This window comes from Chaetodon auriga, chromosome 6, assembly GCF_051107435.1.
Source record: "Chaetodon auriga isolate fChaAug3 chromosome 6, fChaAug3.hap1, whole genome shotgun sequence".
Classification (NCBI taxonomy): Eukaryota; Metazoa; Chordata; class Actinopteri; order Chaetodontiformes; family Chaetodontidae; genus Chaetodon; species Chaetodon auriga.
The window spans coordinates 20,822,644-20,846,130 of record NC_135079.1 but is presented as its reverse complement, the minus strand read 5'-3'; the positions used below and the strand labels follow the sequence as shown (position 1 = coordinate 20,846,130).

General features: G+C 43.5%; 1 protein-coding gene across 1 annotated transcript; it reads left to right on the top strand.

Annotated features, from left to right (window-relative positions):
* Positions 1-1,220: 1,220 nt before the first annotated feature.
* tango6 (transport and golgi organization 6 homolog (Drosophila)) lies at positions 1,221-22,968 on the top strand. Its single transcript, XM_076734076.1, is given in 18 exon segments — positions 1,221-1,360; positions 1,728-2,386; positions 2,659-2,772; positions 3,015-3,174; positions 3,386-3,492; positions 4,105-4,279; positions 4,916-4,980; positions 5,634-5,746; positions 7,045-7,221; positions 7,499-7,625; positions 7,803-8,006; positions 9,859-10,002; positions 11,064-11,555; positions 13,472-13,529; positions 13,692-13,850; positions 18,746-18,897; positions 19,066-19,179; positions 21,197-22,968. Coding segments are annotated over 18 exon segments (3,249 nt in total). The 5' UTR covers positions 1,221-1,308; the 3' UTR covers positions 21,374-22,968.
* The last annotated feature ends 519 nt before the right edge of the window (positions 22,969-23,487 follow it).

The following is a 23,487-nucleotide window of genomic DNA, read 5'->3' as shown; positions in this document are numbered from 1 at the left end:
ACTGAACTGCCTGTACAGACTTTCTAATACTCAGTCTATCAATTCAAACAAAACTGAACAATTGTTTTAGGTATTTCACAAAAGAGATATGTCTTGGGCACAATTGTGTTCAGTTTAGCAAAAAAAAGTCAACACTTTGGCACTTTATGAAAACCCTCCACACTGACTTCAAATCAGATCCTGTGTTTAGCTTGTGTCTCTGACTCAACTTTCTGTTTTGGTCAAGGCCTTAACACAACAGTGCCCTCCATTTCTCATCTTCAAATCTACACTCAATGGATTTGCTATGACCCAGTTTCGCAAAAGTATCCTTTTAATCAGGAGTTTTTGTCCGATGGTGGCTCCAGGGTTACTTGTGTGGCCTGATAGAGACTGATATTTGTTAGAGGTTAAAAGGAAAGAAAGATAAAATTGATTTAAGTTCATTCAGTTGTCATGTAATGAAAGAGTATAGGGATTTTATACAGATTTATATCAATGGTGCTAAGAAACCTGAGACAGCAGGTGGCAGTACCAGCAGAGGGAATCAGAATCAACAGAAGACAACGTCCAGTAAGTTTTATAGGTTTACACAGTGGAGATGTTGGTAGTGTTGGTTGCTTTAAATGGGTGGAAAAGGCAGACAAGGTCGATATGCTCAGATTCATCCTCATCTCTAGCAAGTTTAAAGTCTTTCCATTTAAACAGCCATCAAGGTGTCCAGTATGAGGTCCATCAGTCAGTAACAAGAACAGCAAGTCAAGGAGGTCAGATCAAATTTCTGTGGTTCAAGCACATTTTGTAGGAGTGAGAGGGGATGACAGTGTGGATAAGTTGGCAAAGATGACTTTAAAGAAAGGAAAGATAGAAATGTCAGTATAATTTTAGTTTTTTATATCATAATGTATGACTTTAGTATATTGGTACTGTATAGTAGTACAGTGTATCATTGTAAAACAGTATCACTAAAGCAGAGGCTCAATGTCTAATCTGGGAAAAAGTATAGGATAGGGATTTCACTAGGACTAGGGTGTAAAGCATGGACGATAAAGTGTAGTTCAGGGTGTGCGTGTGTGTTTTTCATTTGGAGCCTAATTTCTTAGCCGTGCTCCGGACCAGAAGGTGGCGGTAAGGCGCCAATAAGCTGGACGCCACCCGCCGTCAAAGAAGAAGGCGAGCTGGGCTACGTGATGACGTCTATTTTCAGAGCCATTTTGTGACGTTTTGAGTAGCACAACACAACCGAAGCATGAACAGGTTGTGCTGTGAAGAGAGAGCACATCCAGACTGATACAGGACCGTGAAGTTAGCTGTGTGTGTGATGGAGAGATGACCTCCGCCATCCTCTCCGCGATAAATGTTCTCACCAAGCCTCTCTGCGGTAAGACGATAGTCTGACAGACCGAGGGTAACGTAGGTAGTTAAAGGTAACAGTACATGGAGTGATTCCGACATAGTGGGTAAAGGTAACTAAGGTGCTGATGGCTGTCTGTAAAAGTTCATTTTAGCTGCTTTAAGCTAACTTTTAATGATAAGAAGTGTTTCTCCAGCTGGCGAAAAAACTCCATTATGCACCGTACTTACACGTTCATAAATGAAGTTTCATGAGAGTGTGTCGTGGTCACCTCGTCAGTCTCAAGTTGTAAAGTCAGGAGTATATCTTAGCTTGCATCAGTCACTGTGTTCAGACAGACATGCTAAGTCCCCACAGGCTCACAGTGCCGTGTCTTGTATGTTACTGTCTGCAGAGTCGTTTGTGCGCGATGCTCAGGCCTCACACCAAGAGGCTCTCTCGGCAGTGCTGCGAGCCAACAGAGCCTCCCTCCTGGAGCATCTTCAGAGTGACACCAGCCTCCAGCAGGTGAGGAGGCTGAGGGAGGAGGTGATGGCAGCAGCGGACTGGTTCTCCAGTGATACAGAAGATGCCACATGGGGCTTTGTCCAGGAGTGTCTCCTGCTGCTCCTCACCTTGGTGCAACACCTTTCTGATGAGCTTGAGCTGTTCAAGCAGACCCCTGCTCCCCGTGCAGCTAAACCTGGCACCCCTGAGATGGCTCCGCCGTTACCTCCTGATGTGCTGAGCGTCAGCCAGCAGAAGGTGCTCGGAGCTGCTCTTCAGTTTGTGGTTTCTCTGGGGCTCTGCCCATACTTGGCCCCTGGTGTGGGTGTGCCACTCGCTCGCAGGTCAGCGTTTGGAGCCATGGTGGAAAATCTTGTCTGCGGGGGGGCCGTGCCAGCAGCGGGACGCCGCCTTCTCACCACCACGAATGTCCTGCTGCGGTTGGCAGAGCTGTCATCTCTCGCCACAATGGTGTTCACGCGGCATCTGGGTGATGTGATGGCAGCGCTGTGCCAGCTTGGCTACCAGCCACGCCGGGCAGAGAGAAGCGGCACAGAGGAGGAGAAGGTAATGCATCCTGATCTGGATTTATTCTTCCCCTGAAAAATAACTTCAAGAGTACTTCACGGATTTAGCATTGCACTCCACACTGAAACACTGTTGTAGTCCTTTCTAACTCCGCATCCCTAGATTTTTTTTTGACATTTTCTGACTTGAAGTCCACATTGCAGCTCCTTAAGACCCCGGAAATCTTTTTTGTTGAATTTGCTTTTGATGCATGTAATCAAGATAAAAAAGAGGGATCTGTGTTTCTTTTTCTTCTTCTTGCAAACTTGCAGCTCAGTGCTGAGGAGTGTCACAGTTGCAAGGAGGCCCTCAAAAGCCTTCTAGGGAAAGTCTACCAGCCAATCGTCATCAAGGAGCTGCTGATTCTCCAAGGTGGACCCAAACAGGTGTGCATGTCTACAGTTGGTGGGGAATTATGGCAGGGACAGGTGGAGTACTGAGTCGTAATGGTGTGATTTTTATTTGGTAAATATTTGACATTATTACATGGTGTTGTTGCTTCCTTTTGGTGAGATGTTAACAGTGACCCAAATCCAAACCCTTAAAGAAGTTTTGTTCTCCATTTAGATTTCCCAATTTTGCTGTTTGTAAGACTCACTGTTATTCTGTGTACCATCTGTCTGTCCAGTCTGGTGCAGCAGGAAGGTCTGCTGGTTCCGGCAGCAGGGCAGCTCTGGGATCAGCCCCGGCCTGGCTGAGGCGTCTCTGTGGTCAGCTGCTGTCTGAGCGCCTGATGCAGCCTAACGGCGTGCAGGCTGTGGTCAGAGCCATCCTGGGGGGAGGAACAGGTGAGTTGGAGAAGAGGTAATGATGGAGGGATTAAAAGTGGTGAGGGGCACAGACTGACTGAAATATGTAGAGGCTTAAATATCTTCTCAAATATAGTGCAGGTTACCTGTTCAACCTGAGCAATAACAGCACAGAGGGAGTACATCAGTGTCTCTGATGTCTCCATCACACTATATTTATCTTACATTACACATTATTTCTGTCCTCCAGGGGATGAATCAGACTGGAGGAAATGTGAAGGTGTGGCCAGGATCTTGGTGACCTGCCCTCAACAGTCTGCCTCAGCAGACAGCTACTACAGAGAAGTCTGTCCTCAGGTGTGCTGAACACACACACACACGCACACACATTGTGGCTGTCGGTGCCTTTACGCGCACAGGTCCCTGCACATCTGTGGCTTTTCAAACTAAAATGGTGTGCATCTGCTCACCAGTTAAAGAGGCACTGTCGAGGTACTGTCTGTGGGTTAGCTCGCTGTCCCCAGACCTGCAGCTCACTCTGCCCTCTCCAACATTGACAATGCAAGGCAGTGTAGACAGCACAGCTGGATGAAATAGGGGAAAATGCACATCTGCAGCCTAAAACAGAAGACTGCTGATGTGTCACCTCTGCACTGGGTCATACAAATGTCCTGACACCCAAAATGTTTGTTACACAGGACTCTCCTGTGAAAAGCTGGACTGATTGACTGCAGTGTAGACAGAAAAGAGCCTTTATCCAGTACAAGGTCTCATTCACTCTTCTTTGTCAAAACAAAAACCCGTGCTGGCTAAAATTATTTAAAGGAGAAAATGAAGGTAAACAGTAAGTTATTGTGCAAACAGTCCATTTTAGACATCCGTCACAGTGTATAGACCCACCTTCCTGTCCAGCTTTGAACCTTTAACAATGTTTGTTCTTTTTCTGTTGCATTTCTTGTTTTTGTCTAGATACTCGACCTTCTGCATTTTAATGACAAGCTGACAGCCCAGCAGTTTCAGCGTGTGGCCACCAGGGCGGTGCTCTCCATGGTGCAGGAGAAACCCAGCTTTGCCCAGCAGTACCTGCTCACGCCTCTGCTCGCACCGCTCGTCCGCTGCACCACTGATCCCTGTCAGTAACACGGTCATCTGATCGATATGTGTTAGATGTGAAATTCAAAGTACACTTCCTTTTGGTTCCGGAGAGTACTGTTGCCCACATGGAGTCATAGCAACATCTTCCAGCTTTGGAAAGATTCTAGTTATTATTTCTTACAAGCAGTAAATTATTAAGGCCACTGGAGTCCATCTCATAAAGAGATATCACATATATTTTCAAAAACACCTGTGGGGAACATTCCACAGGTAAACAGGTTAATTGGTTACAGGTGATAGTGTCATGATTGGGTATCAAAGGGGCATCCTGGAAAGGCTCAAACGTTCACAAGCAAGGGTGGAGAGAGGTTCACCACTTTGTGAACACATGATTGGATAAAGGAGATTATTACATGGACTCAGGAACACTTTGGAAACCAGTTTTAAAAAAAAACGTCTTTAAACACAGTTTATTTGCAAATGATTGTTTTTATTTATGTTTTACACAGTATCCCAGTTTTTTTTTAATCGAGGTTGTACATTTTATATATACAGAAGATGTGCAGCCTGTGTTTATATGAATTTTCCATCAGGAAAACAGTAGTTGTTGTTGTTCGGTTTATCTTGCTAGCTATTATCACCTTGTCACATACTCAGCACGGTGGTGCATATGTGTGTTGTCTAGATGATCATTCCCAAGCTGCTGTGGAGGAATGGGAGCTGACACGTTGTATAGAGGACGTGTACAAGGTGAGAACACCTTTTCTCAAGTAACTCCACAGGTCCAGACATTGACATGAGGTGCGCTTTCACACATATGGCACATTTGTCGATATTGGACGCCTTTATCCTCTGGAAATATGCGTGTTTTTGGTGAGGGGTGGAGTGTGCAGGAGTAATGTTTTTGCATTGATATCAACATTACGTGTATTTGAACATACCCACAATACATATGGAAAAAAGGAATGGAAAGCAATACACAGGCATGCAGAAAGAGAAGGAAGCAGCTGCACACAGTGATTTCATCAACGCATCCACTGTGTAGCAGGGTAGCAGTGCGTACACTGAATGACAGCGAGTAAATACAGGTACAAGGGATACAAGGGATAGATCCCACAGCTGGAAACATTACTGCCAAACCAGTATGGGTTGTAAACTGTCGTCACAGTATATACCGTCATATATGCAGACACACAGATGCACTGCTAACACTGTATTTTTCTTCCTGTCTGTTGTGGAAAGTATGGCCCTGTGCTCTCAGCTGAAGGACAGACAGAGCTCCTAATGAGGGACTCAGACAGCGGTCAGACTCAGAATAAGAGTATAAACTTCTGTTTCATCGTCTCTACTCCTTATCATGCCTCTCACTGTGTTTTTGGTGTCTTTGTTCTTGTTGCTTTCAGGTCTGGGTGGTTGGAAACAGTCCATCAGCTACTCTCTTTGAAGCTCTAGAACAAGTTCTTCCAGTTATCTTCACACTCTTCTGTTTCACCAAGCAGAACGTCTCCCACCTACGGTAATGTTTCCTATGTCACTAGCTGAGGTTTTGGACCATGTACCAGATCACAGGCGTGGATGTATAAAAGCAGAATTAAACAGATGATTTGAGCAGCAACAGCAACAGAGATTCTCACACTCATAGTGATCAAAGCTAAGGAAGTGAAGAAGGGTCATCAGGTTAATCCCTTCATTCTCCTGTCAAAGTAAAAACTGGGACAGTGGAGTTTTTTAACCACCAGATGGGGACAAAGAGCAGTGTTTGGTGTCCGTATGACGTTAAAAATCAAAGTGCATTGACTACGCACTGATTGATTTAAGCTAAATGACTTAAAACAAGTTCATTTTTTTGAGGAATGATCTAGTTTTTAAGCTATTATGGTGAAGTGGCACAGTTTTAGAGCCATTATAAGGAACGCATTTCTGAGTGAGGCTCTGTCACGTCAGAGCCTGATGAGGGGGTGGTTTGGTTTACTGTGATATGCTCCATATGGGATTCATGATACTAATGCTTCAGAACAGGTGTGGCACAGATCTGACATACTGTACCAGTATGAATAAGCTAGGCCATCAGGTGGATTGCCTGAATTTGGCCAGTCTTCAATATATAGTCCAGATCCAAATGTCCAAAATAATTGAAATTGCAGGTTAAACGAGGAATACAGGCTTAGCGTACGTAAATCACATGTTGCTGGCTACAGGCTGGATACAGGCTACAGCACAAGTTTGTTAAATGTGTCTCTCATTCCAAACGGTGTCACACTGACACTCTGGCTGCCTGCCAGCTGCTGGCAATCGAACACAGACGCTCCCCGCCATGGGGTTGAGACAGAAAGGAGCATTTCTGATATTTCCCCAAAGACCTTATTTCTTCCTTTTTAATAATAGAAATATGAATACATATAGAAATGTGCTATTATTTCTGACAGAAAGGGACGACTGAGTCTGATTTCAGTTGGACCTTTGGGTCCTGTGGGTTATGAGGTGGAGCCTCCGTTGATTGGACTTGTTCCAGCAGCAGCGGTGTTGTTTCAGCAAAAGCCGATGTATGGCAGTGTAACATGATGAAATACTCAGTGATGATGGCATTTAGACAATATGACAACGCCTAATGTCTGCTTGGAGAGAGGAGTGAAAACGCCCTTCATTGTATCTCTTGTGGTGCATATTTCAGCACCATGGACAGAGAGAGAGAGAGAGAGCGGAGGTCCAGTTATCATGAGTCACAAGTTTAAACATCTCAGAAAGTAAAGAAATGTTGCAGTTCATCAGATGTAAAATAAAACCCCTGTTGTGTGTGTGCTCTGTGCTGCACAGCGCCCCCTGTCAGGAGATTCTGCTGTGGTACCTGAGCCACGCTGAGACGTTGGCAGCCATGTCAGCACTGAGGCAGCTTTCAGGCCTGCAGGAACAGAAGAACAAGGTGGCAGCAGACCTCCACTTCACCCCGGGCAGCGATGGAGGAGCCAGACTTCGTTCCAGAGAGAGCTGCAGGTGACTGACATGTTCTCACCTGTGGTTTTTGAGAGTGCTGTCTTAGGCACGTTTTAAATGGCTAAACACAGACAAATGTGGACTGAAGCAGAATATTTCATCAAAAGATAAAAATGTGAATTTAGGAAATGAGGATGATATTTGTTATTGGAAACGGGATCACATGAAACTGAAACAATCTGATGCCACTACCACTGGAATCTTATTCGAGCTTCAGTGCCTTGAACAAGTCAGTATAAGCCTTGTCTTCCCTCTCTTCTCCGTTCTGGTGTCCCAGTGATGAGGACGATGCTCTGTATGAGAAGCTGTTGGGGGAGCAGTGGAGGCTGGAGTGTCTGATGCAGCTGCTGGCTGAACTCAAAGACTGTGACCTTCCCGGAGACTTCTTCCTGGACCTGCTGCAGGTAAGGAGGAATAAATTCTCCCATTGTGTGAGCTGAGCCTCGGCTCTGTGGTAGGTTTGAGGCTGTAGTGTGTGTAGGTTGCATTCTGTTATATAGTCTTTCTGTTATTTCTTTGCACCTGACGGAGGAAGTAACCTCAGTCAGTGGTCCATCACTTCTTTTTTGCTTCTCCTGCAGGAGCTGACCAGCTGGGCAGCTGCAGAAGATGAAGAGAAGGAAGATGAAAAGGAGTTTGACCTGTCAGCCATGACACTCCTGGAGGTGGAGCAGAAGCTGCTGGGCGGAGCTGCACGGCAAGGCCAGAGACTCACTTTGCTTCAGGCGGTGGCCGTGATGGTTGAGTCACTGCATCATTCTGTGTTGCTGAGAAAAACCACACAGGCGAGTGGAGACAGATGCACCCAACAGAAGGGGTAGAGATAGAAGTTGCACAAGCCAGACTCTTTAGCCACCTCAGAAGACAAGCAGACATGAAGCTGTACACTTGGAGCAAACAAACACAGCAACACAAACATTAGTCTTGAATCAGCATTTAATTGGTTCCATATGAGCCTCGCTTTGCAGTTCTGTCTGTCTGTTGTGTTAATGCATTATGTTCATTGGTATATACACATAGTATATGATGCTTCAAAACTACTGCTGCTCCTGCTTTCTGTTGTAATGTAAATACTCAAGCTGTGCATGTAACTAATCATGCTTATTAGTGTAGCCTGATGAAGACAGACAGAAACACAGAGACCAGATTATGTGCAGAAAAAGGGCCTGTATACCTGTATTTAATAGGCAATTAATGATGGAACATCACAGCATTATCTTCTAATTAGTCTCAATGAGACATCTGATATGAGACATTATCAGAAAGATTATTTGGCCACGCCTCTGATCTTATTGTATTCGTATGATTGGAAAGATGTGGATGTGTGCTGTCTATGATGACACTGGGACATCTGTCCTGCAAAGTTTCAATCAAAGTTTAAGGACTCTTTTTATATTAACTATTTGACATAACAGACACAGTCAGTCAGTCTATGACTAATTTTACCTCTGCTTGAATACTTGTTTTTGCAAAGTACTTGCAACTTGAGTACTTTTACTTGAGTACAGTTTTTGACTACTCTCCCACCTGCTGGTCAGCTGTAGCACACTGAACAGATTTAAAACACACCTGCAGATGTCATCACCGGTCAGTTTCAGTGCTGAATGTGGTGCTTCTCATTCCCCAACACCACTGCTAACACAGCACTGTCCTCGGCCTGTAAGCTGCAGTTACATGTATTACACGTTAGATTAAGCCCCCAAATCATTTACTTTCAGTAATTACAATAACGGAGTGTAGTGTACAGGGGATGGATGGTGAATGTCTGACTCAGAGCAACTTCTCACTAAGCGCACTGCCTGCTGTGGGGATCGAACTCTTACCCATTTGTAATAGAATAAATACTCTAATAACAAGCCTCATTGCCAGCCAAAAGAAGTTTCTACATCTAGCAGATCACACATTCTTGAGGGTAAGTAAACCGTTGGTGTTCTGCTCCGCTGGCAGTAATTGAACAAGCCTACCAGGTGGCACAAAACCTAAAAATATACTGTGGAGGATTTTACTTGCTTGTGTAGAATTGCACTATGTATAGCACACCTGTCCTAGTTGTGACAGCCTCCGTGTCCTAGATTCACGTTGTGTGGTTGTTTTGTTCAAGGATTACATTTAATGTGACAGATGTTGCAGGGCAGCCTGCTCCGTGTGACTTCCCTCAAGTTTCACGTTGCGCCCTCTCTTAGGTGTTCGGTAATCCTCCTTGCGTCCGTCCTTCTCCAGTATACTTTAAAATCTGTCTGTGCTCCTGTGGGAGTTCTTGTAGCCGAGGCATGCCACGTTGAGTCACGCTGCCACACAAAAATAGCTCATTTGCTTCATTTTTGGGAGGGTTCAGAGACGTGGGGCGGGGAGAGTTGACGTGCTGCTGTTGCAGGGCCGACAAACATTCCCTCAGAAACGTCTCTGATAAACCTCACTTTCACTGGATAACGTCTTATTTTTAGATGACGTACCTTTGGATGTCTTTATAAGGACTGAATGTTGTCTCACATTTCTACATGTAGCTCTTGTTTGTAGCACTGTAGTCCTTCTACAACCTTCACTCTGAAGTTCAACTTTTATATTTAACTTATTTGAGCCCTTGAATCACTTTCTGTTCATTATTTGTGTACATGACTCTGTTTTTCCTTTCTCCAGGTGGTGGACTTCATAGTGTCCCTGCTTCAGAGGGCCTGTGTGGGTCTGGATCAGGCCACTGGTCCAAGTCTTGTGAACCCAGTAGAGAGTCAGACGCTGAGCATGGGGATGGGCCTGGTGGCCACTCTGCTGTCTGGACCTCAGGTACCCACAACATGTTGCTCTTCAGACTACGTCTATCTTGTGCTGCTTGCACTGTATGTTTTCTGGAATAGGTGTTAGTAGACCCACTGTTTAAGGGAAGCTCTGCCGATTTTCAGCCTCATCTCTATACATGGGAATTAGGGATACAGTATAGTGTGACAGACATCAAGTTTGTGAATGTGCTCTGTGTCTCCGGGGTGCCGCTTTAATTCTGTTGTTCTTCTAGGAACCAGTGATGTCATTGGTTCTCAGAAGAACTATTTCAGCTTGGTTTTCTAGTCTCCGCCTCTGCGTTTCCAGGGGTCGTGCTCTAGATGCTGCTCAAAAACAAACCTTCCTTCTTCTCTCCCTTACATTCTAAAAGGGCATGTTTTAATAAGAGTGCAGAGGATGTTATTGACGAGGATACTTCAGTCCAGGGTATTTTTTTGAGCTGAGCACAGAGCTGAAGCAATCCAGCAGCTGTATGGTTAAAACTGAAAGTGTGGAATAGAACAGACCTGTTTGACCAAAAAACAATGATGTGTCAATGCAAGTACAAAATATTTATCTTTTTGAAATACAAAAAGCTAAATTTCCAAGCTTTTCCAGCACCTTGCAGCTGTGGTAAATTACATATTAATATACATTCAGAAGAATCTTTCACTTCATCATATTAAATCAAATGTTAGTTTGCCATTAACAACCAAAATAATGTTTCGTGATAGCATTTTATGTAAGGGTGGCAAATTAAAGATAATGACAAAAAGGCATGTTTCTGTAACATTTGTTATCTGCACTGTTTCCAGTGAGATATTATGGAATTTATATGGTGACTTTACTACTAGCTCTAGAAACAGCATTTAGTTATATTTAAGATTTAAATCAGTTTGAATCCAGTTCTGAATTAATTCTTTTCTACAGATGAGAATTAAAAAAGCCCAGTTCTTTACTTATGAAAATGTGTGTTTTTAACTAAATATTGTAATGGTAATTGTCTTTTTCATCAAATAACATGAAATTCTCTTGGACGGGAACCCCCAGTCCCTTCTAATCCTCTTCCTCCCTTTTGAATATTTCAGCTGAGTGCAGAGGACTACTCTTCTATGTCGAGGCTGCTCCCACCGCTGCAGACACTGTCTCAGATGCACTCTGAGGTGGTCATCCAGGAGCTGGCGTCCAGCCTCAGAGCTGTCATTGCCACTCATGGTGCCTACCGGCCTGAAGATCTCACCGCTGCTGCTCAGTCCACCAGGAACTGTGCTTTTAGGAAAAAGCAAAAGATGCAAACTGAAGCAAACGACTCACAGACCACTCCTCATTCATCTCCCCCGGACAGCAATTCTCCGAGCAACGCCCGAATTAAACACCCAGCGTCCTCTAAAGGGTCTGCAGCAGCAATAGGTTCAAAAAGTACCAGTGACCCTTGCCCCCCTACCAAAGCCTTTTCTGATTGGCTGTTAGAGGCGTGTGATCCGGATGTGCCAACCAGAGCAGTTGCCCTGAGGGTCCTGACCCAGATGGTACAAAATAGAAATCAGGAGGCTGTCCAGGCCCAGGAGAAAGTTCTCATGGTGGGTTGCTTGATATGCTTTTAAGATCTTTTGTTTTTGCTTCAGCATTGAGTGAGTTATGATGCTCTGAACGTATTGATAGATAAGTTTCATCATTTTTATCGTAGATTTTTTTTCTTCCCACTTCAGCTAAGTCTTAAAGCTGAAGAAACATTGAAGCTAAACGAGCATTAAAACTGTGCGTACATCCTCAGTGATAGAAGATTCGGCTCTTCTTTGTACCTCCTCTTTACCAGCGTGATGTATTATTCATCTGCAGTGGGTATCCCCAGCCTCTCTGGCACTGATATATGCTCCTTCTATGGACTTCCTGTTATCTCTTCTGTGCACCAGCACCCCGAAGGACTATGCCAGTAGCATTGTGGGTGTGTATGCATGTGTGTGTTTCACTCTCAGGATTATGTACCAGAGCTACTTGTATTACAAGATGCAGTGAGTTGTAACAAGTCAAGATGAAAATGTAGAACAGTGTGGCAAAAATCTGACATTAGAAAAATTAGAGATGAAAGCTTTTCAGCCATCGCTAGTATGTCTTGAATGTAGCCATCAGTGGGACACAAACGCCTTCACAGGACAAGGTTGTCGCTTGGTGAAGACATCAGTATTAACTGGAATTCACATTTTACATGAAAATTTAATTTGAGAGTTGTTAATCGCAAAAAACTAACAATATACAGGCATTAAGCCAAATTCCTTTCTGTTTCATCTCCTTTGCTCAGCTCACACCTTCAAATTTGCATGGTTTCAGGCATGCCCTTCCACAGTGCAGAATTTGCTTGACAGAGGGTGAATGTGAGCATACCTTAGTCCCGTGTTCGGACCACTTACCGTATAAAACATGGACGTAGTCTCCGTGATGTCACCCATAGGTTTCGAAAGAGCCGCTGTGAACCTCAGTGACAGTGGTTCTGGTTGCCGCCATCCTGCCAGTGCCTTACTCCGACAAAGTCCCGGCTAATCCAATAATGGGCAGATGGAGCCAAATGAAGCGTGATTGCTGAAACCTAGCAGGTTGCTATCACTCAAAGTGACCATGCGCACAATTATTCATGGCTTTAAACCGTAATTCATCCCTGTACAGTTATCATGATTGTAAAAATTAGCTATAGAAACCAAAACCCACTGCTCAGCCCCAGAGGTTGGCGTCATCATTTAACCAAGGTGGATGTTGCTTGGCTGAAGGCTGGCTTGACTATATGACATTGTGCTGTTGTTGCTTGCTCTGTACACTACGTGTGCATCAGGAAGGTGTGGGTCTAGGTCGCGGTATTATTGGTCTCTCCTGGGACGTACTGAGCAAACATTTATAATAAATGAGGTGGTTGAACCTCATCCCCAGGGGAGCAAGAGGGGACAATGGTTCACTCCAGGGACTTGTTAAGGTGGTATGGAACAAGAAAGAATAACAACTCATTTAGTATTCTCTGTAATCAGAAGACCCCCACTGTGTGCACCTTAGATATACTTCAACACCCCACTGTTACATCAGAGACCACCCCCCTTTGTTGATATTTCTCCCTTTCAGGCCAAGGTGAGGTTGAGTCCTACAGTATTGTGCAGACCACTTTTCACAGTCTATCCTCCCATCTCCTCCTTACTTTACCCCAAACTCTGGCCCAGTTTGTCTAAGAAACACTCCCCGTTTCTCCCCCACCCAGTCAAACCTGTATCGTCAAGAGCTTCTTAAAGTATCTGGGGATAATGTTTGGATTATTCCCTTTGATAGTTGGTTGCATTGTTTTCAATGTATTCAGTTCATTGTGCAGTATTGATTCTCTGTAGTTCCACTGGCAAGATCCATATTAGAGATGTTTTTGATGTTTTTCATACATAAATGTCAGAATATTCCCAGATAGGGAGGTATAACTATATACCAGTCTGTGGGTGATTAATCATGTTGATGGTGTCCTCTCCAGCTCTTCTTAGAAAACTTGGAGCATGAAGACTCATTCGTCTACCTGTCAGCTATTCAAGGTAAGACAATGGTACAGCTTGGCCATATGTGATGTTATAACTGGTTTTTATGATCATCGCTCTACGGGAATAGTCTCTTTAATCCACTGATAATATTAACGGCCTAGATTAAACATTTAGTGACTCTTGACAGCAGATGGATTGAGTATAAACTGTCTTTAGGTCTGGCTGTATTGGCTGATTCCTACCCTGAACGGATTCTGGAAAGACTCCTAAAAGACTTCCAACATGGTCCCTCCCTCCCTACATCCAACAAAGAGCGCTCCCTGGAAACCCGCCTGAAAGTGGGAGAAGTCCTGATGAGGGCGAGCAGAGCTATGGGTGAGCATCATCTGCAGTTCATGTTCATGTTTGGATGAGCAGACTTGTGAGGATGGTCAGTTGTCTCGATACCCATTTCCAGACCCGGAAGAAAGCATCAATTCATGTGATGAATTTGTAGCTTCAGAGTCCAAATTCACACTTAAGCATACTTTTAGCTCCATCACTTAAAAGGTTCATCGTTGAGGGAAATACAGTACACTTTCTTGCTTTCTTTTTAATAGTGAGTCGATACCACTGTCATATCTGATTAAGTATGGATTCGGAATTAGGACATGGCTATACAAATCTCCATGCAGTGGTACATATTTGTTAGATGTTCTCAAGCATGTCCCAAGAATTTTTCAGATTTATTGGCATCTTTTTTCTTGAATCCAACAATGCTGCAGAACACGTTTACTTGAGTTCTTGTGTTTGTAGCAAGGCATCTCATCATCCTCACTGAACTAGCCTTCAGAAATACTGATTTACTCCTCCTGGAGACACTAATGACTCAGGTGATTGTTCATGTCATTATGAAGTAATTTAATAGGTAACACAACACAATGTTAGGACATGAGTGAGTCGGCTCATGGCAATTCCTGGATCCCATACTAGGTCTTAATCTCTCTGTTTTGCTTCTTTACTCTGTTGTCATACTACACACACATACACACACAAACCACACACCACTCACCACATACACACACACGCAAGTTTGTTCTTTCAGTTCCTTTCATTGTGAACCTAACCTTAACTATAACCAATTCATGTCTAACCCTAACCTTCACATAACCTCGATTCACACCTGACCCCTACCCTTAATTTACCAGGACAGAAGTGACATTTTGCCTCATTGGGACTGGGCTGTGGTTCCCATGAGAACTATTGGTCCCTACAAGTTCGATGTTTAGGTCCCACGTATCATTGTGTCCATACTGACATCAAAATCTGTGCTCATTGGCTATTTGGCAACCTGCACTATAGGCAAGGATGCTGCACAGAAGAGCTGGTGAATGGACAAACGGCACAAAACTCCAAACAAAAATCACAGGTTGGCTGCTGCTGCCAGCCACATGAAAATGAATGGAACCCCACAAGGTTGAAATAAGTGCCACTTCACAACTCTGCAGTCTGCATTGAGTTAAAGGTACAATGTGTAAGAATTGGCCTGCTGTCAAAGGTTGCTCCAAGCAACTGGAGCCAGAATATTTTCACATCTGACTTGTAGAAACAAACCAGAGTTGGTGATTATTGTACCACTGGAAAGATTAGACGGTTTTAGTGAGTTTTATGTCGAGTTTGAATGAAGTGTTGCTTGCGATGAGTTTACTTGGCAGTTAGGTTCCTCTTAGTTCTGTAAAGAGACAGACTTTTATTCAGAAGGTGTGCAGTTGTATTTTTCTCTTCGATAAGGAAAATGGGTGTAAGAATATTTCCTTTTTTGACATTTTGTGACTTTATTTTGTTCATAAATCAGACTAAAAATGCAAAGACAGCTTGTGAAACATAGCAAACATGGGACTGTACTATCAGACTATCGTCTCTTTAGGTACAAAGTGGTATTTTGAGACAGGAAGGGACAGAGCTACCTGGTTAGCTCGCTAACTTCAGGAGACATTTTTTAAACCTGAGTTGGAGGAGACCAAAGCAGAGCTTAAAGGAGAGTGACTCTTGCACTTGAACACAAATTCCTAATGAATGCTGCTGTCTGTCTGTGTCTGCTGGATGTGCTGTGACCTCTGTGGAGGCTTGCCAAATGCCAAAGTGTGCCATTATCTGGCCAAAAGAACATAATAGTTGACTTTGTGTGAGTCCTAAACATTCACGTAATGATATGTGCTTTTTTATTTGATATGTATGTGTTTCCATATTTGCTTACATGTATATTTGTGGTGGATGGTTGCATGCGACCACCACATCAAAAAAAGTCACAGTGCAGACTTGTTTCCATGCAGATCTCTGTTCAGAAGGGACCCTGTGTATCAGAACCTTACCCTGATAGAAAACCCTGTTTTGTTTTGTTTTTTTTCCATGTTCTGGTTTTATCTGCCAGATTGCCATCGTACCACTTCTCTGGGACAATCGAGGGGTTTATATCCTTGCTGAGAGATTGGATAGACCTTCAGTTTGCTGCACAGACATCCAGAGAGCCTCTGTGTTTGTCTTGAACCCCCCCGAGTGGCCAAGATTTGCCTTTTGCCAGGCTGTCATTTGTAAATAAGAAGGTTTTCTTAATTGACTGGCCTGGTTGAGTAAATGTTGAATAAATGAATGTTTGGCTCTGCTTTGGTTTGCTCCCAGTTGCTGGCTTATTGCACTTGCATACAAGCACTTGCAGAGTCCTGTGAGATCCCACAGTGTGAAATTATGGGTAGAAAATGTACTAAAAGAGAGGAACTCCAGACCAAATGATGTTTCTAACAACTCAAGTTTATTTACATATACAGGAAGGGAATGTACTGTATAGACTAAATGCAGTTCAGTAAACTTGGGAGAATCTGTGGTTCTGTGTTCTATGTTGCATCAGTTTTCCCAGGTGTGTGTGTGTGTGTGTGTGTGTGTGTGTGTGTGTGTGTGTGTGTGTGTGTGTGTGTGTGTGTGTGTGTGTGTTAATGTGTGCAGTGATGCAGGCTGATGCTCCTGCTGACTCACACTCACTTGCACAAAGCGATTCTCCGTCAGTAGGCCTATTATAGCTGTGACAGTCTATTGAGATGTGTAAGCGAAGGGAGAATAGTTGGACTGGTGTGTTTGTGTGTGTGTCTTAAGTGTCTGGCTCTGTGTGTGTTGTGGATCTGAATCTTGTGATTCTGAGGAAGCTCTTGGCACTCTAGAGCAATGTAGGACGAGCCAAATAGATCAGTACATTACATTTATTTAGCTGACACCTATTCAAAGCAGATTACAATGCAGGCATTCAAAATATGCTGAACTGCTTCAAGCACTATATTTAGAAACAATAAGACAGAGTTTTAAGGTGGATTTGTTTCTGCAGAGGCCCCTTTTCTTTTTATATGGGCCAAGGTGCAGTCTTTCACAGACAGTGTGTAGAGTTTGTGCTGACCTGATGTCAATGAGGAGCTTGTTCCACTGTTGTGGAGCCAGGACAGCAAACAGCTGTGATTTTGTTGAGCAGTAGCCGGGCCCCCGTCAGAGTGACGGAGCAGCAAGATTGCCAGTAGCAGAGTGCAGTGGATGGGCTGGGGTGCAGGGTTTGACGATGTCCTGGATGTAGGCTGGACCTGTGCCATTGGCAGCATGGTAGGCAAGTACTTCATCAAATATGCTGAGCTGCTTCAAGCGCTACGTTTAGAAACTGTAAGAGGTGCTGAGTTGAATCGGACTGGAACAGCCACTGGTAGCCGCTGGAAAACCAGCTCGGCTGCTGTGTTCTGGATGATCTGCAGATGTCGGATGGTTACAGAGCCTGGACCAGGACCTGTGTTGCATTCTGGGTGAGGGGCAAACAAATCCTCGTGATGTTGTGGAGTATGGATCTGCAGAAGGAGGTTGTCACAGCAGTTTTGGTAGTGTAGGAGAGCTGGTCATCCAGTGTCACCATCGACACCTCTCTCTATTGTGGTTTGGCTTTGAGTAGTTTGGCATGTTATTAAATGGATTTGAGCTGTGCTTTTCCATTTGGATCTGTAGGATAAGGCTAGTTTCTCTTTCCAACAGTCTATCCCCATGTGATGTGCTTATTTATTCTACTTTTTTTTTTTATTCCTGTGTCTTTCTACAAACTCTTGGATGCATTGTTTCCTTCAGCATATTATACTGGAGGTTGGGTTCCTGGCTCAGAATAAAGATGCTAACATTGTATTAAATAAACATAAACCTACTAGCCAAATATTTAACTAGAAAATGTATTTCCATCTCAGTGAAATGCCTGAAAATGGCCTGAAAAATCTCAAAGCTCAAATGCATTGAACTGAACTTAAATCCTAGAAGCTGAAATGCAGCACTGGCAGGATTCAAAACTGAATCATGTTACCTAAAGAAGGCCCTTTTTAGTATTTATCATATTCAGTCAATCATATTTCAATCTAGTTTAACAAATCCAGTCATTTTTTGTATTTCATGTAAGATTTACTGAATCTTTATCTGATAAGAAACACAGGTTGAATGATTAAGAATGCAGCTTTGCACAAAGTGTCTGGTCTTGTGGTCTGATGGTATTAATTTAAGAAATACATCCACCAATCAGAACAGAGGATCAGCATCAGCTTTATGTAAATGTCACCTGAAAGTGCTGAGTCATTGAGAGGGATGAAGAGCACCTATAATAATTCCAGTCAAAGCAGATACCAGCAGTCAAAAACTGTACGTGATAACAATGAAAGAACCGTCAGCATCCTAACACCTAGCTGAAGATGAAAATGTGTAAATGCTGAATCAGCATTCATACTAATAACTGAGGTGATTGTTCATGTCATTATGTAGTAATTTAATAGGTAACATAACACAATGTTAGGACACGAGTGAGTCGGCTCATGGCAATTATTGACTGATGACGTTGTGCATTCACTTTCATGTGTGAGATACCAGATGAAGAGTTCACAGCTATGCTAGTGCCTCACTGGGACTGTGTTTAAGCACACAGATGTTTTAGTATGCTAACATCAGGGTTTTTGGGGGGGTTTTTTTGCTTCAAAAATTGTTCAGAGTTTAAAGTTGAAAGATGTTTTTGCAGTTCTGTGTCTTATGTAACACAAAGAGAAGCTTATTTTTCTGATCTTACTGTATTTCCCATAGAAGATGAAGGCTGGTGTCCGCTCGGGGGGCAGACATCTTTATTTAACCTGACGTCATTTGGTCATTTTTTTGGTCATTTTGTAACTGTGATTGCATCTTACATGTACAATATGGCAACTAATGTGTCTGTCGGGTCTTCCCCTCTCTTCCTCCTCCAGGGGAACTGGCACCCCATCTCGGCCGTCCTTTGGTGGCCGTCTTCCTACAAGGAACCAGAGACCCAGACCAAAGCGTCCGGGCCAGCAGTCTGTCCAACCTGGGGGAACTCTGTCAGAGACTGGACTATGCCTTAGGACCACTGGCTCAAGAGGTGAGAGGGAGCATGCTGACTAGTTGACCTCTCTGGGTCAGAAAACTCTCATATTCATATTATTGCTGAGTGTATTGGCACATTGTTTGTTTGTGTGTGTGTGTGTGTGTGTGTGTGTGTGTGTGTGTGTGTGTGTGTGTGTGTGTGTGTGTGCGCGCGCGCATGTAGCTGAGCTCCTGCCTGACTGCTCTGATAAAGACAGAGAAGGAGGCAGAGGTGAGGAGAGCTGCTGTCCACGTTATCACCCTGCTGCTCCGTGGCCTCAGCGACCGAACCACCCAGGTACACACACACACATTCGTCCACTACTGAGTATGCATGAGACACACACACTCTTGTGCATCTGTTTAACATTAAACCTTACAATACATTTCCACAGCCACATAAAGTATTCAGGTGAAGAATGACGGTGTCAGTAATTTTCCCTTTGACCTGCAGGTCAGACTGAATCAGTCACTCTAAGTGTTCCCAAAGTGTTTGTTCTCCCAGTCAGATTTACAAAGTACTCACTTCCCCCTCTGCCAAACAACTGGAAATAGCTGGTGGTTTTGAAAGTGTCATGGCTGGTAGTTTTCCATCAGAACACATCATGCTCAGATTCCAGCGATGGAATGTGGGGATGTATGCTGAAAGGTTAATAATCCAACCTGGATTGGGGGTAAAACTGCTTTGGAAAATTGCAGAGAAATAGTCATTTGTGATCAAATGGTAATAGTCTGCTGACAATGTAATCTTTAACATAAATGTGATTTCATAAACACAAGAGAGACTGTTAACAAAATGTCAGGAGTGTGGAAACATGTTGGGAAGCTTCACTCTGTCTTCACCTCCATTATATCAACAGACACAAGGCCAAGATGAGTGGTGTTGGTGTTATGTTTTGAACATTAAATAGGATTCGACTGAAAATGTAAATCAGTGAATCCGATGAGTGTATTCAGCTCATCCAGCATGGCTCCTCTCTCCCCTTTCTTTTGTCTCTTCCTCAGCAGGAATGCATGAGAGAGATGTGAGGAAGAGACACAAGGATGAAAGCCTTGTTTTCACCAAGCGAGACATGCTTGCTCTCTCCAATTACTCAAATTTATTAATGTTACAGTAAAGCTGCCTAGACACCCCCCCCCTCCAAATCAGCTAACCAATCATTAAACAGTTGCCATCCAGTAAAAAGCTTCCAATCCAATCACCTGTGGTTTCCCATTCCAAGCTCGTCCTCAGTCCTCGCTTCCAGGGATCGGAGCATCCTCCTTCATCCTCGATGAAAGTGGATGTTGATCTATTTTCAGGTCACAGGCTGGAGGTTGGAGGAGCGAGGACAGGAGGAAGCATAATTAGCAGAATGGAAAACACCCTATGAGGGCTGTGATAGTCAGATGAAAGATTACTTCATCCAACAGTGTGACCTTTTAATGGCTTTTTAGTCTTTTTGGGAAATTAATGCAGGTCAGTAATATACTTGATCATGCTGTACACAGAGTACTTAGATGGATCAGTTCATTATCTTTGGGTTTACTGATGCTAAAAGATAAATTAACATTAGCTTTGTCCTCTCATCAGGATGAATCACAGTCGTGTTATATCAAGCAGCAAGAGATGTGTTCAATATATCCAGGAGCAGCAAACCTAATGAATGCAGCCTCTCATCTTTAGGCCCAGTCTCCTATAAAACCTACCAGTTGCATTGAAAACAGTGAATAAATTCATCCCTCCTCCTGTGGTTGCCAAGTGGAAACACACATATATGTGTATGTACGCTGGCTCAAGTGTGATGTTGGCTCGTGAACCGCTGCCACGACTGCAGTCAGCTGGCCTGCTGCTCTTCCCAGGCTCAGGTCCTGTCATTACTGGAGCAGCTGGAGAGTGGCAGCACCAGCTGTACGTGGCTAATGATACACAGTGACAGGAGAGCAGATGAGAGGGACAGACCGAGGCAGACCGGAGCACAGAGGTTAGGCCGAGGTGGAGAAGAGCAGGCCAGGTGTCGAGGTGTGGCTGGCTTTTTTTGTGCTAAACTTGTGTACTCCTGAACAGTTAATTTGCAGGTTTTCTTTTTCTAGTTCAGCTCAACTGTTCTTAGAAACTTTTGAAGGGAAATCCTGGTTACATACAACCTTGGTCTTAGTGTAGAAGCTCATCAGTTGTATTGATACAGTCATTAGTAAGTTAGTTGCCAAACGTACTTGATTGGGAAAAGGCGAACAGGAACAACACACTGTCTGTTGCATCCATCCCAGTCCACAGACCAGACCAAAGTGTTGTTTCAACAGCGTAACCTCTGTCTCTCCTGTGACTTCTCCAGGTGCTCTCTGATGTTTTGTTGGACCTGTACCGAGCTCTGAAGTGGGTGGTTCGCTCAGACCCAGACGATGTTGCGGTGCTCCATGCCCAGCTGACTCTGGAGGAGCTTGATGACGTAATGAGGAGGTTCATCTTCCCTGAGCAGAAGCTGGAGAAGAAGATTGTTGTCCTGCCTTAGAGTGCAAATTTTTTTTTACATCTGTTGGGGTCTGCATGACCCCTTTGGACTTACAGAGGACTTTATTTTTATAGGGATGTGCTCTGCTTAAAGACAGTACTCGTGTTGGCTCCATGATGTGATAAATACTGCACACATGCATACCAAACCTGTCCTTAAACAACAGAGCAGTGATCCTAAAGCATTGTGTTCTACTTAACCACCAAAAATAACAACAATAATAAACAATAAAAAGTTGTAAACACATATTCTCACCAATCTTTATGTTACAGAGTCTACAGAATATGTAGGTAATCTACTTTTCACACTGGTACTGCCACTGTCTTACCCAAGATATACTGACAATGCACACATCAGCCAAAAACCTTGAATGGAGGAAAACACGAGCGCTCTATTGTCATAATTAAAAAATAATTGCCAGTTTTTTTGTCTTTTTTTTTTTCCAAATTATTATTCTATTTCCATTTAATTAAGAAATAAAAAGCTCTGCATCCCCACAGCTACCTTCCAAGCCATAATGTTTCACATGATGCTGATACGATAAACCATGAAATCTCTCTGTCCTTGTTTGGTAGAGTTATTTTGCTTTGCTGCACAAACTTGTACAGAGTTGTGATTGCACTTGTACGTCTTTGGAAAAATGCTGGCAGTAGTCGATGTTATTATAAAAATGATTTCTGCTTTGGCAAATATTAACACCGACCTTAAGTGGAAACTGGACAATGGCTGGGCTGCTCTATGTAAACAAGGCCAGTTGGGGTCCAGCAGGGTTTGAACAGCCAGGCTCAAGGCTGATGGAGAAGAATGAGACATTCCTCCTTTTGTTTCATCCATTGAGCAATCCGCTAACACTGTATGAGGCCTGACCTGCTCTCTCTCCCTCTGTGTGAACATACAGCCAACAAACATTAGGAGCGCCAGCCTTGTTTGCAATCCAGGGATATTTCCCCCAACGTGGAGTTAAGGTATCACTGTGGAAATGCACACTCTTTCATCATGGTGGCAGATTTAGGCCTCTCCGCCACCACACCATGGCTCTTAAATCACACCTGTGTGTACTCTGGAGGTTATGTATTTCTTGTCAGTCCCACCTCAAATAACCTGCTGGGAGATTTTCAGCACTGACAGGACATGTTTAAAGAAAATGTTTGCCAAAGTCTAATGTGTTATTTGCATGTCACACGCTGAATTTCCATTAAGTTGAAAACACCTGACACTGAAGACAGTTTAAATGCTTAATGTGTTTTAAAATCTTAAACTACCTCTTTGCATTTTCTTGTTGAGCCACAGTGGAGGGATGGTAATAAAAAGGGGAATTTCACACTAAAATGGCTAACTTTGGAAGGTAGCTGCTTGATTTGTCAGACAGCTGAAGCCTCATATTAGCTACAGATAAACACATCTTTGCAGAGAATGAGGACTGTAGATTTCGTCCCTGGTCACTTCTTGATTTGGAAGGTAAATACTTGCATCTTATTTCCACTTTCATGCTAAACTTCCTTGGATGGATTAGCAGAATGTGTGTTTCTTGAAGCGAACAGAAAGCTTCTAATGCAGAGTCGAGCCTGTTTTAGGTGTTAAGGTGAATAAAAATTCATTCACAAAGGCCTAAACTGGAGTGAAGGAACAAATGTGTGATTTCCACTTGAATTCATTTGACTGTGACACTGTGAGCACCTACTTTCACTGGTTGCTTACAGTGTGTGGATATTGTCCAAAGTATTCAAGTTTACTGGGCTTCATTTTTTGAGAATGAGACATTGCACAGTTATTTTGGTCAGGGTCCCAGTAGATACTATAAATGGAAAACCTAACAGTTTTACACCGACAGTTTGTCTGTGTAGCTTTAATTGCTTGAATGGGGAGAAACACTAGAAGCTTTGAATCTACACTAACTGATGTTGGTTTGGCATTATTAGCGCCTCTGAACGCTCAAATTTGCCTCAGTTCATTGTTTTTGTTGTAGTCTGAAGCTGACTTTATGTTGACTCTTGAGTGATTGTATGTTTAAAGCTTTACTAAACATCGTCATTATGGACCAAAGAAGTAAAAATGGTCCCTCGTAGTGATGAATCCACAGACAGTTCAAACCAACACTGCAGTTCAGCCCGGCT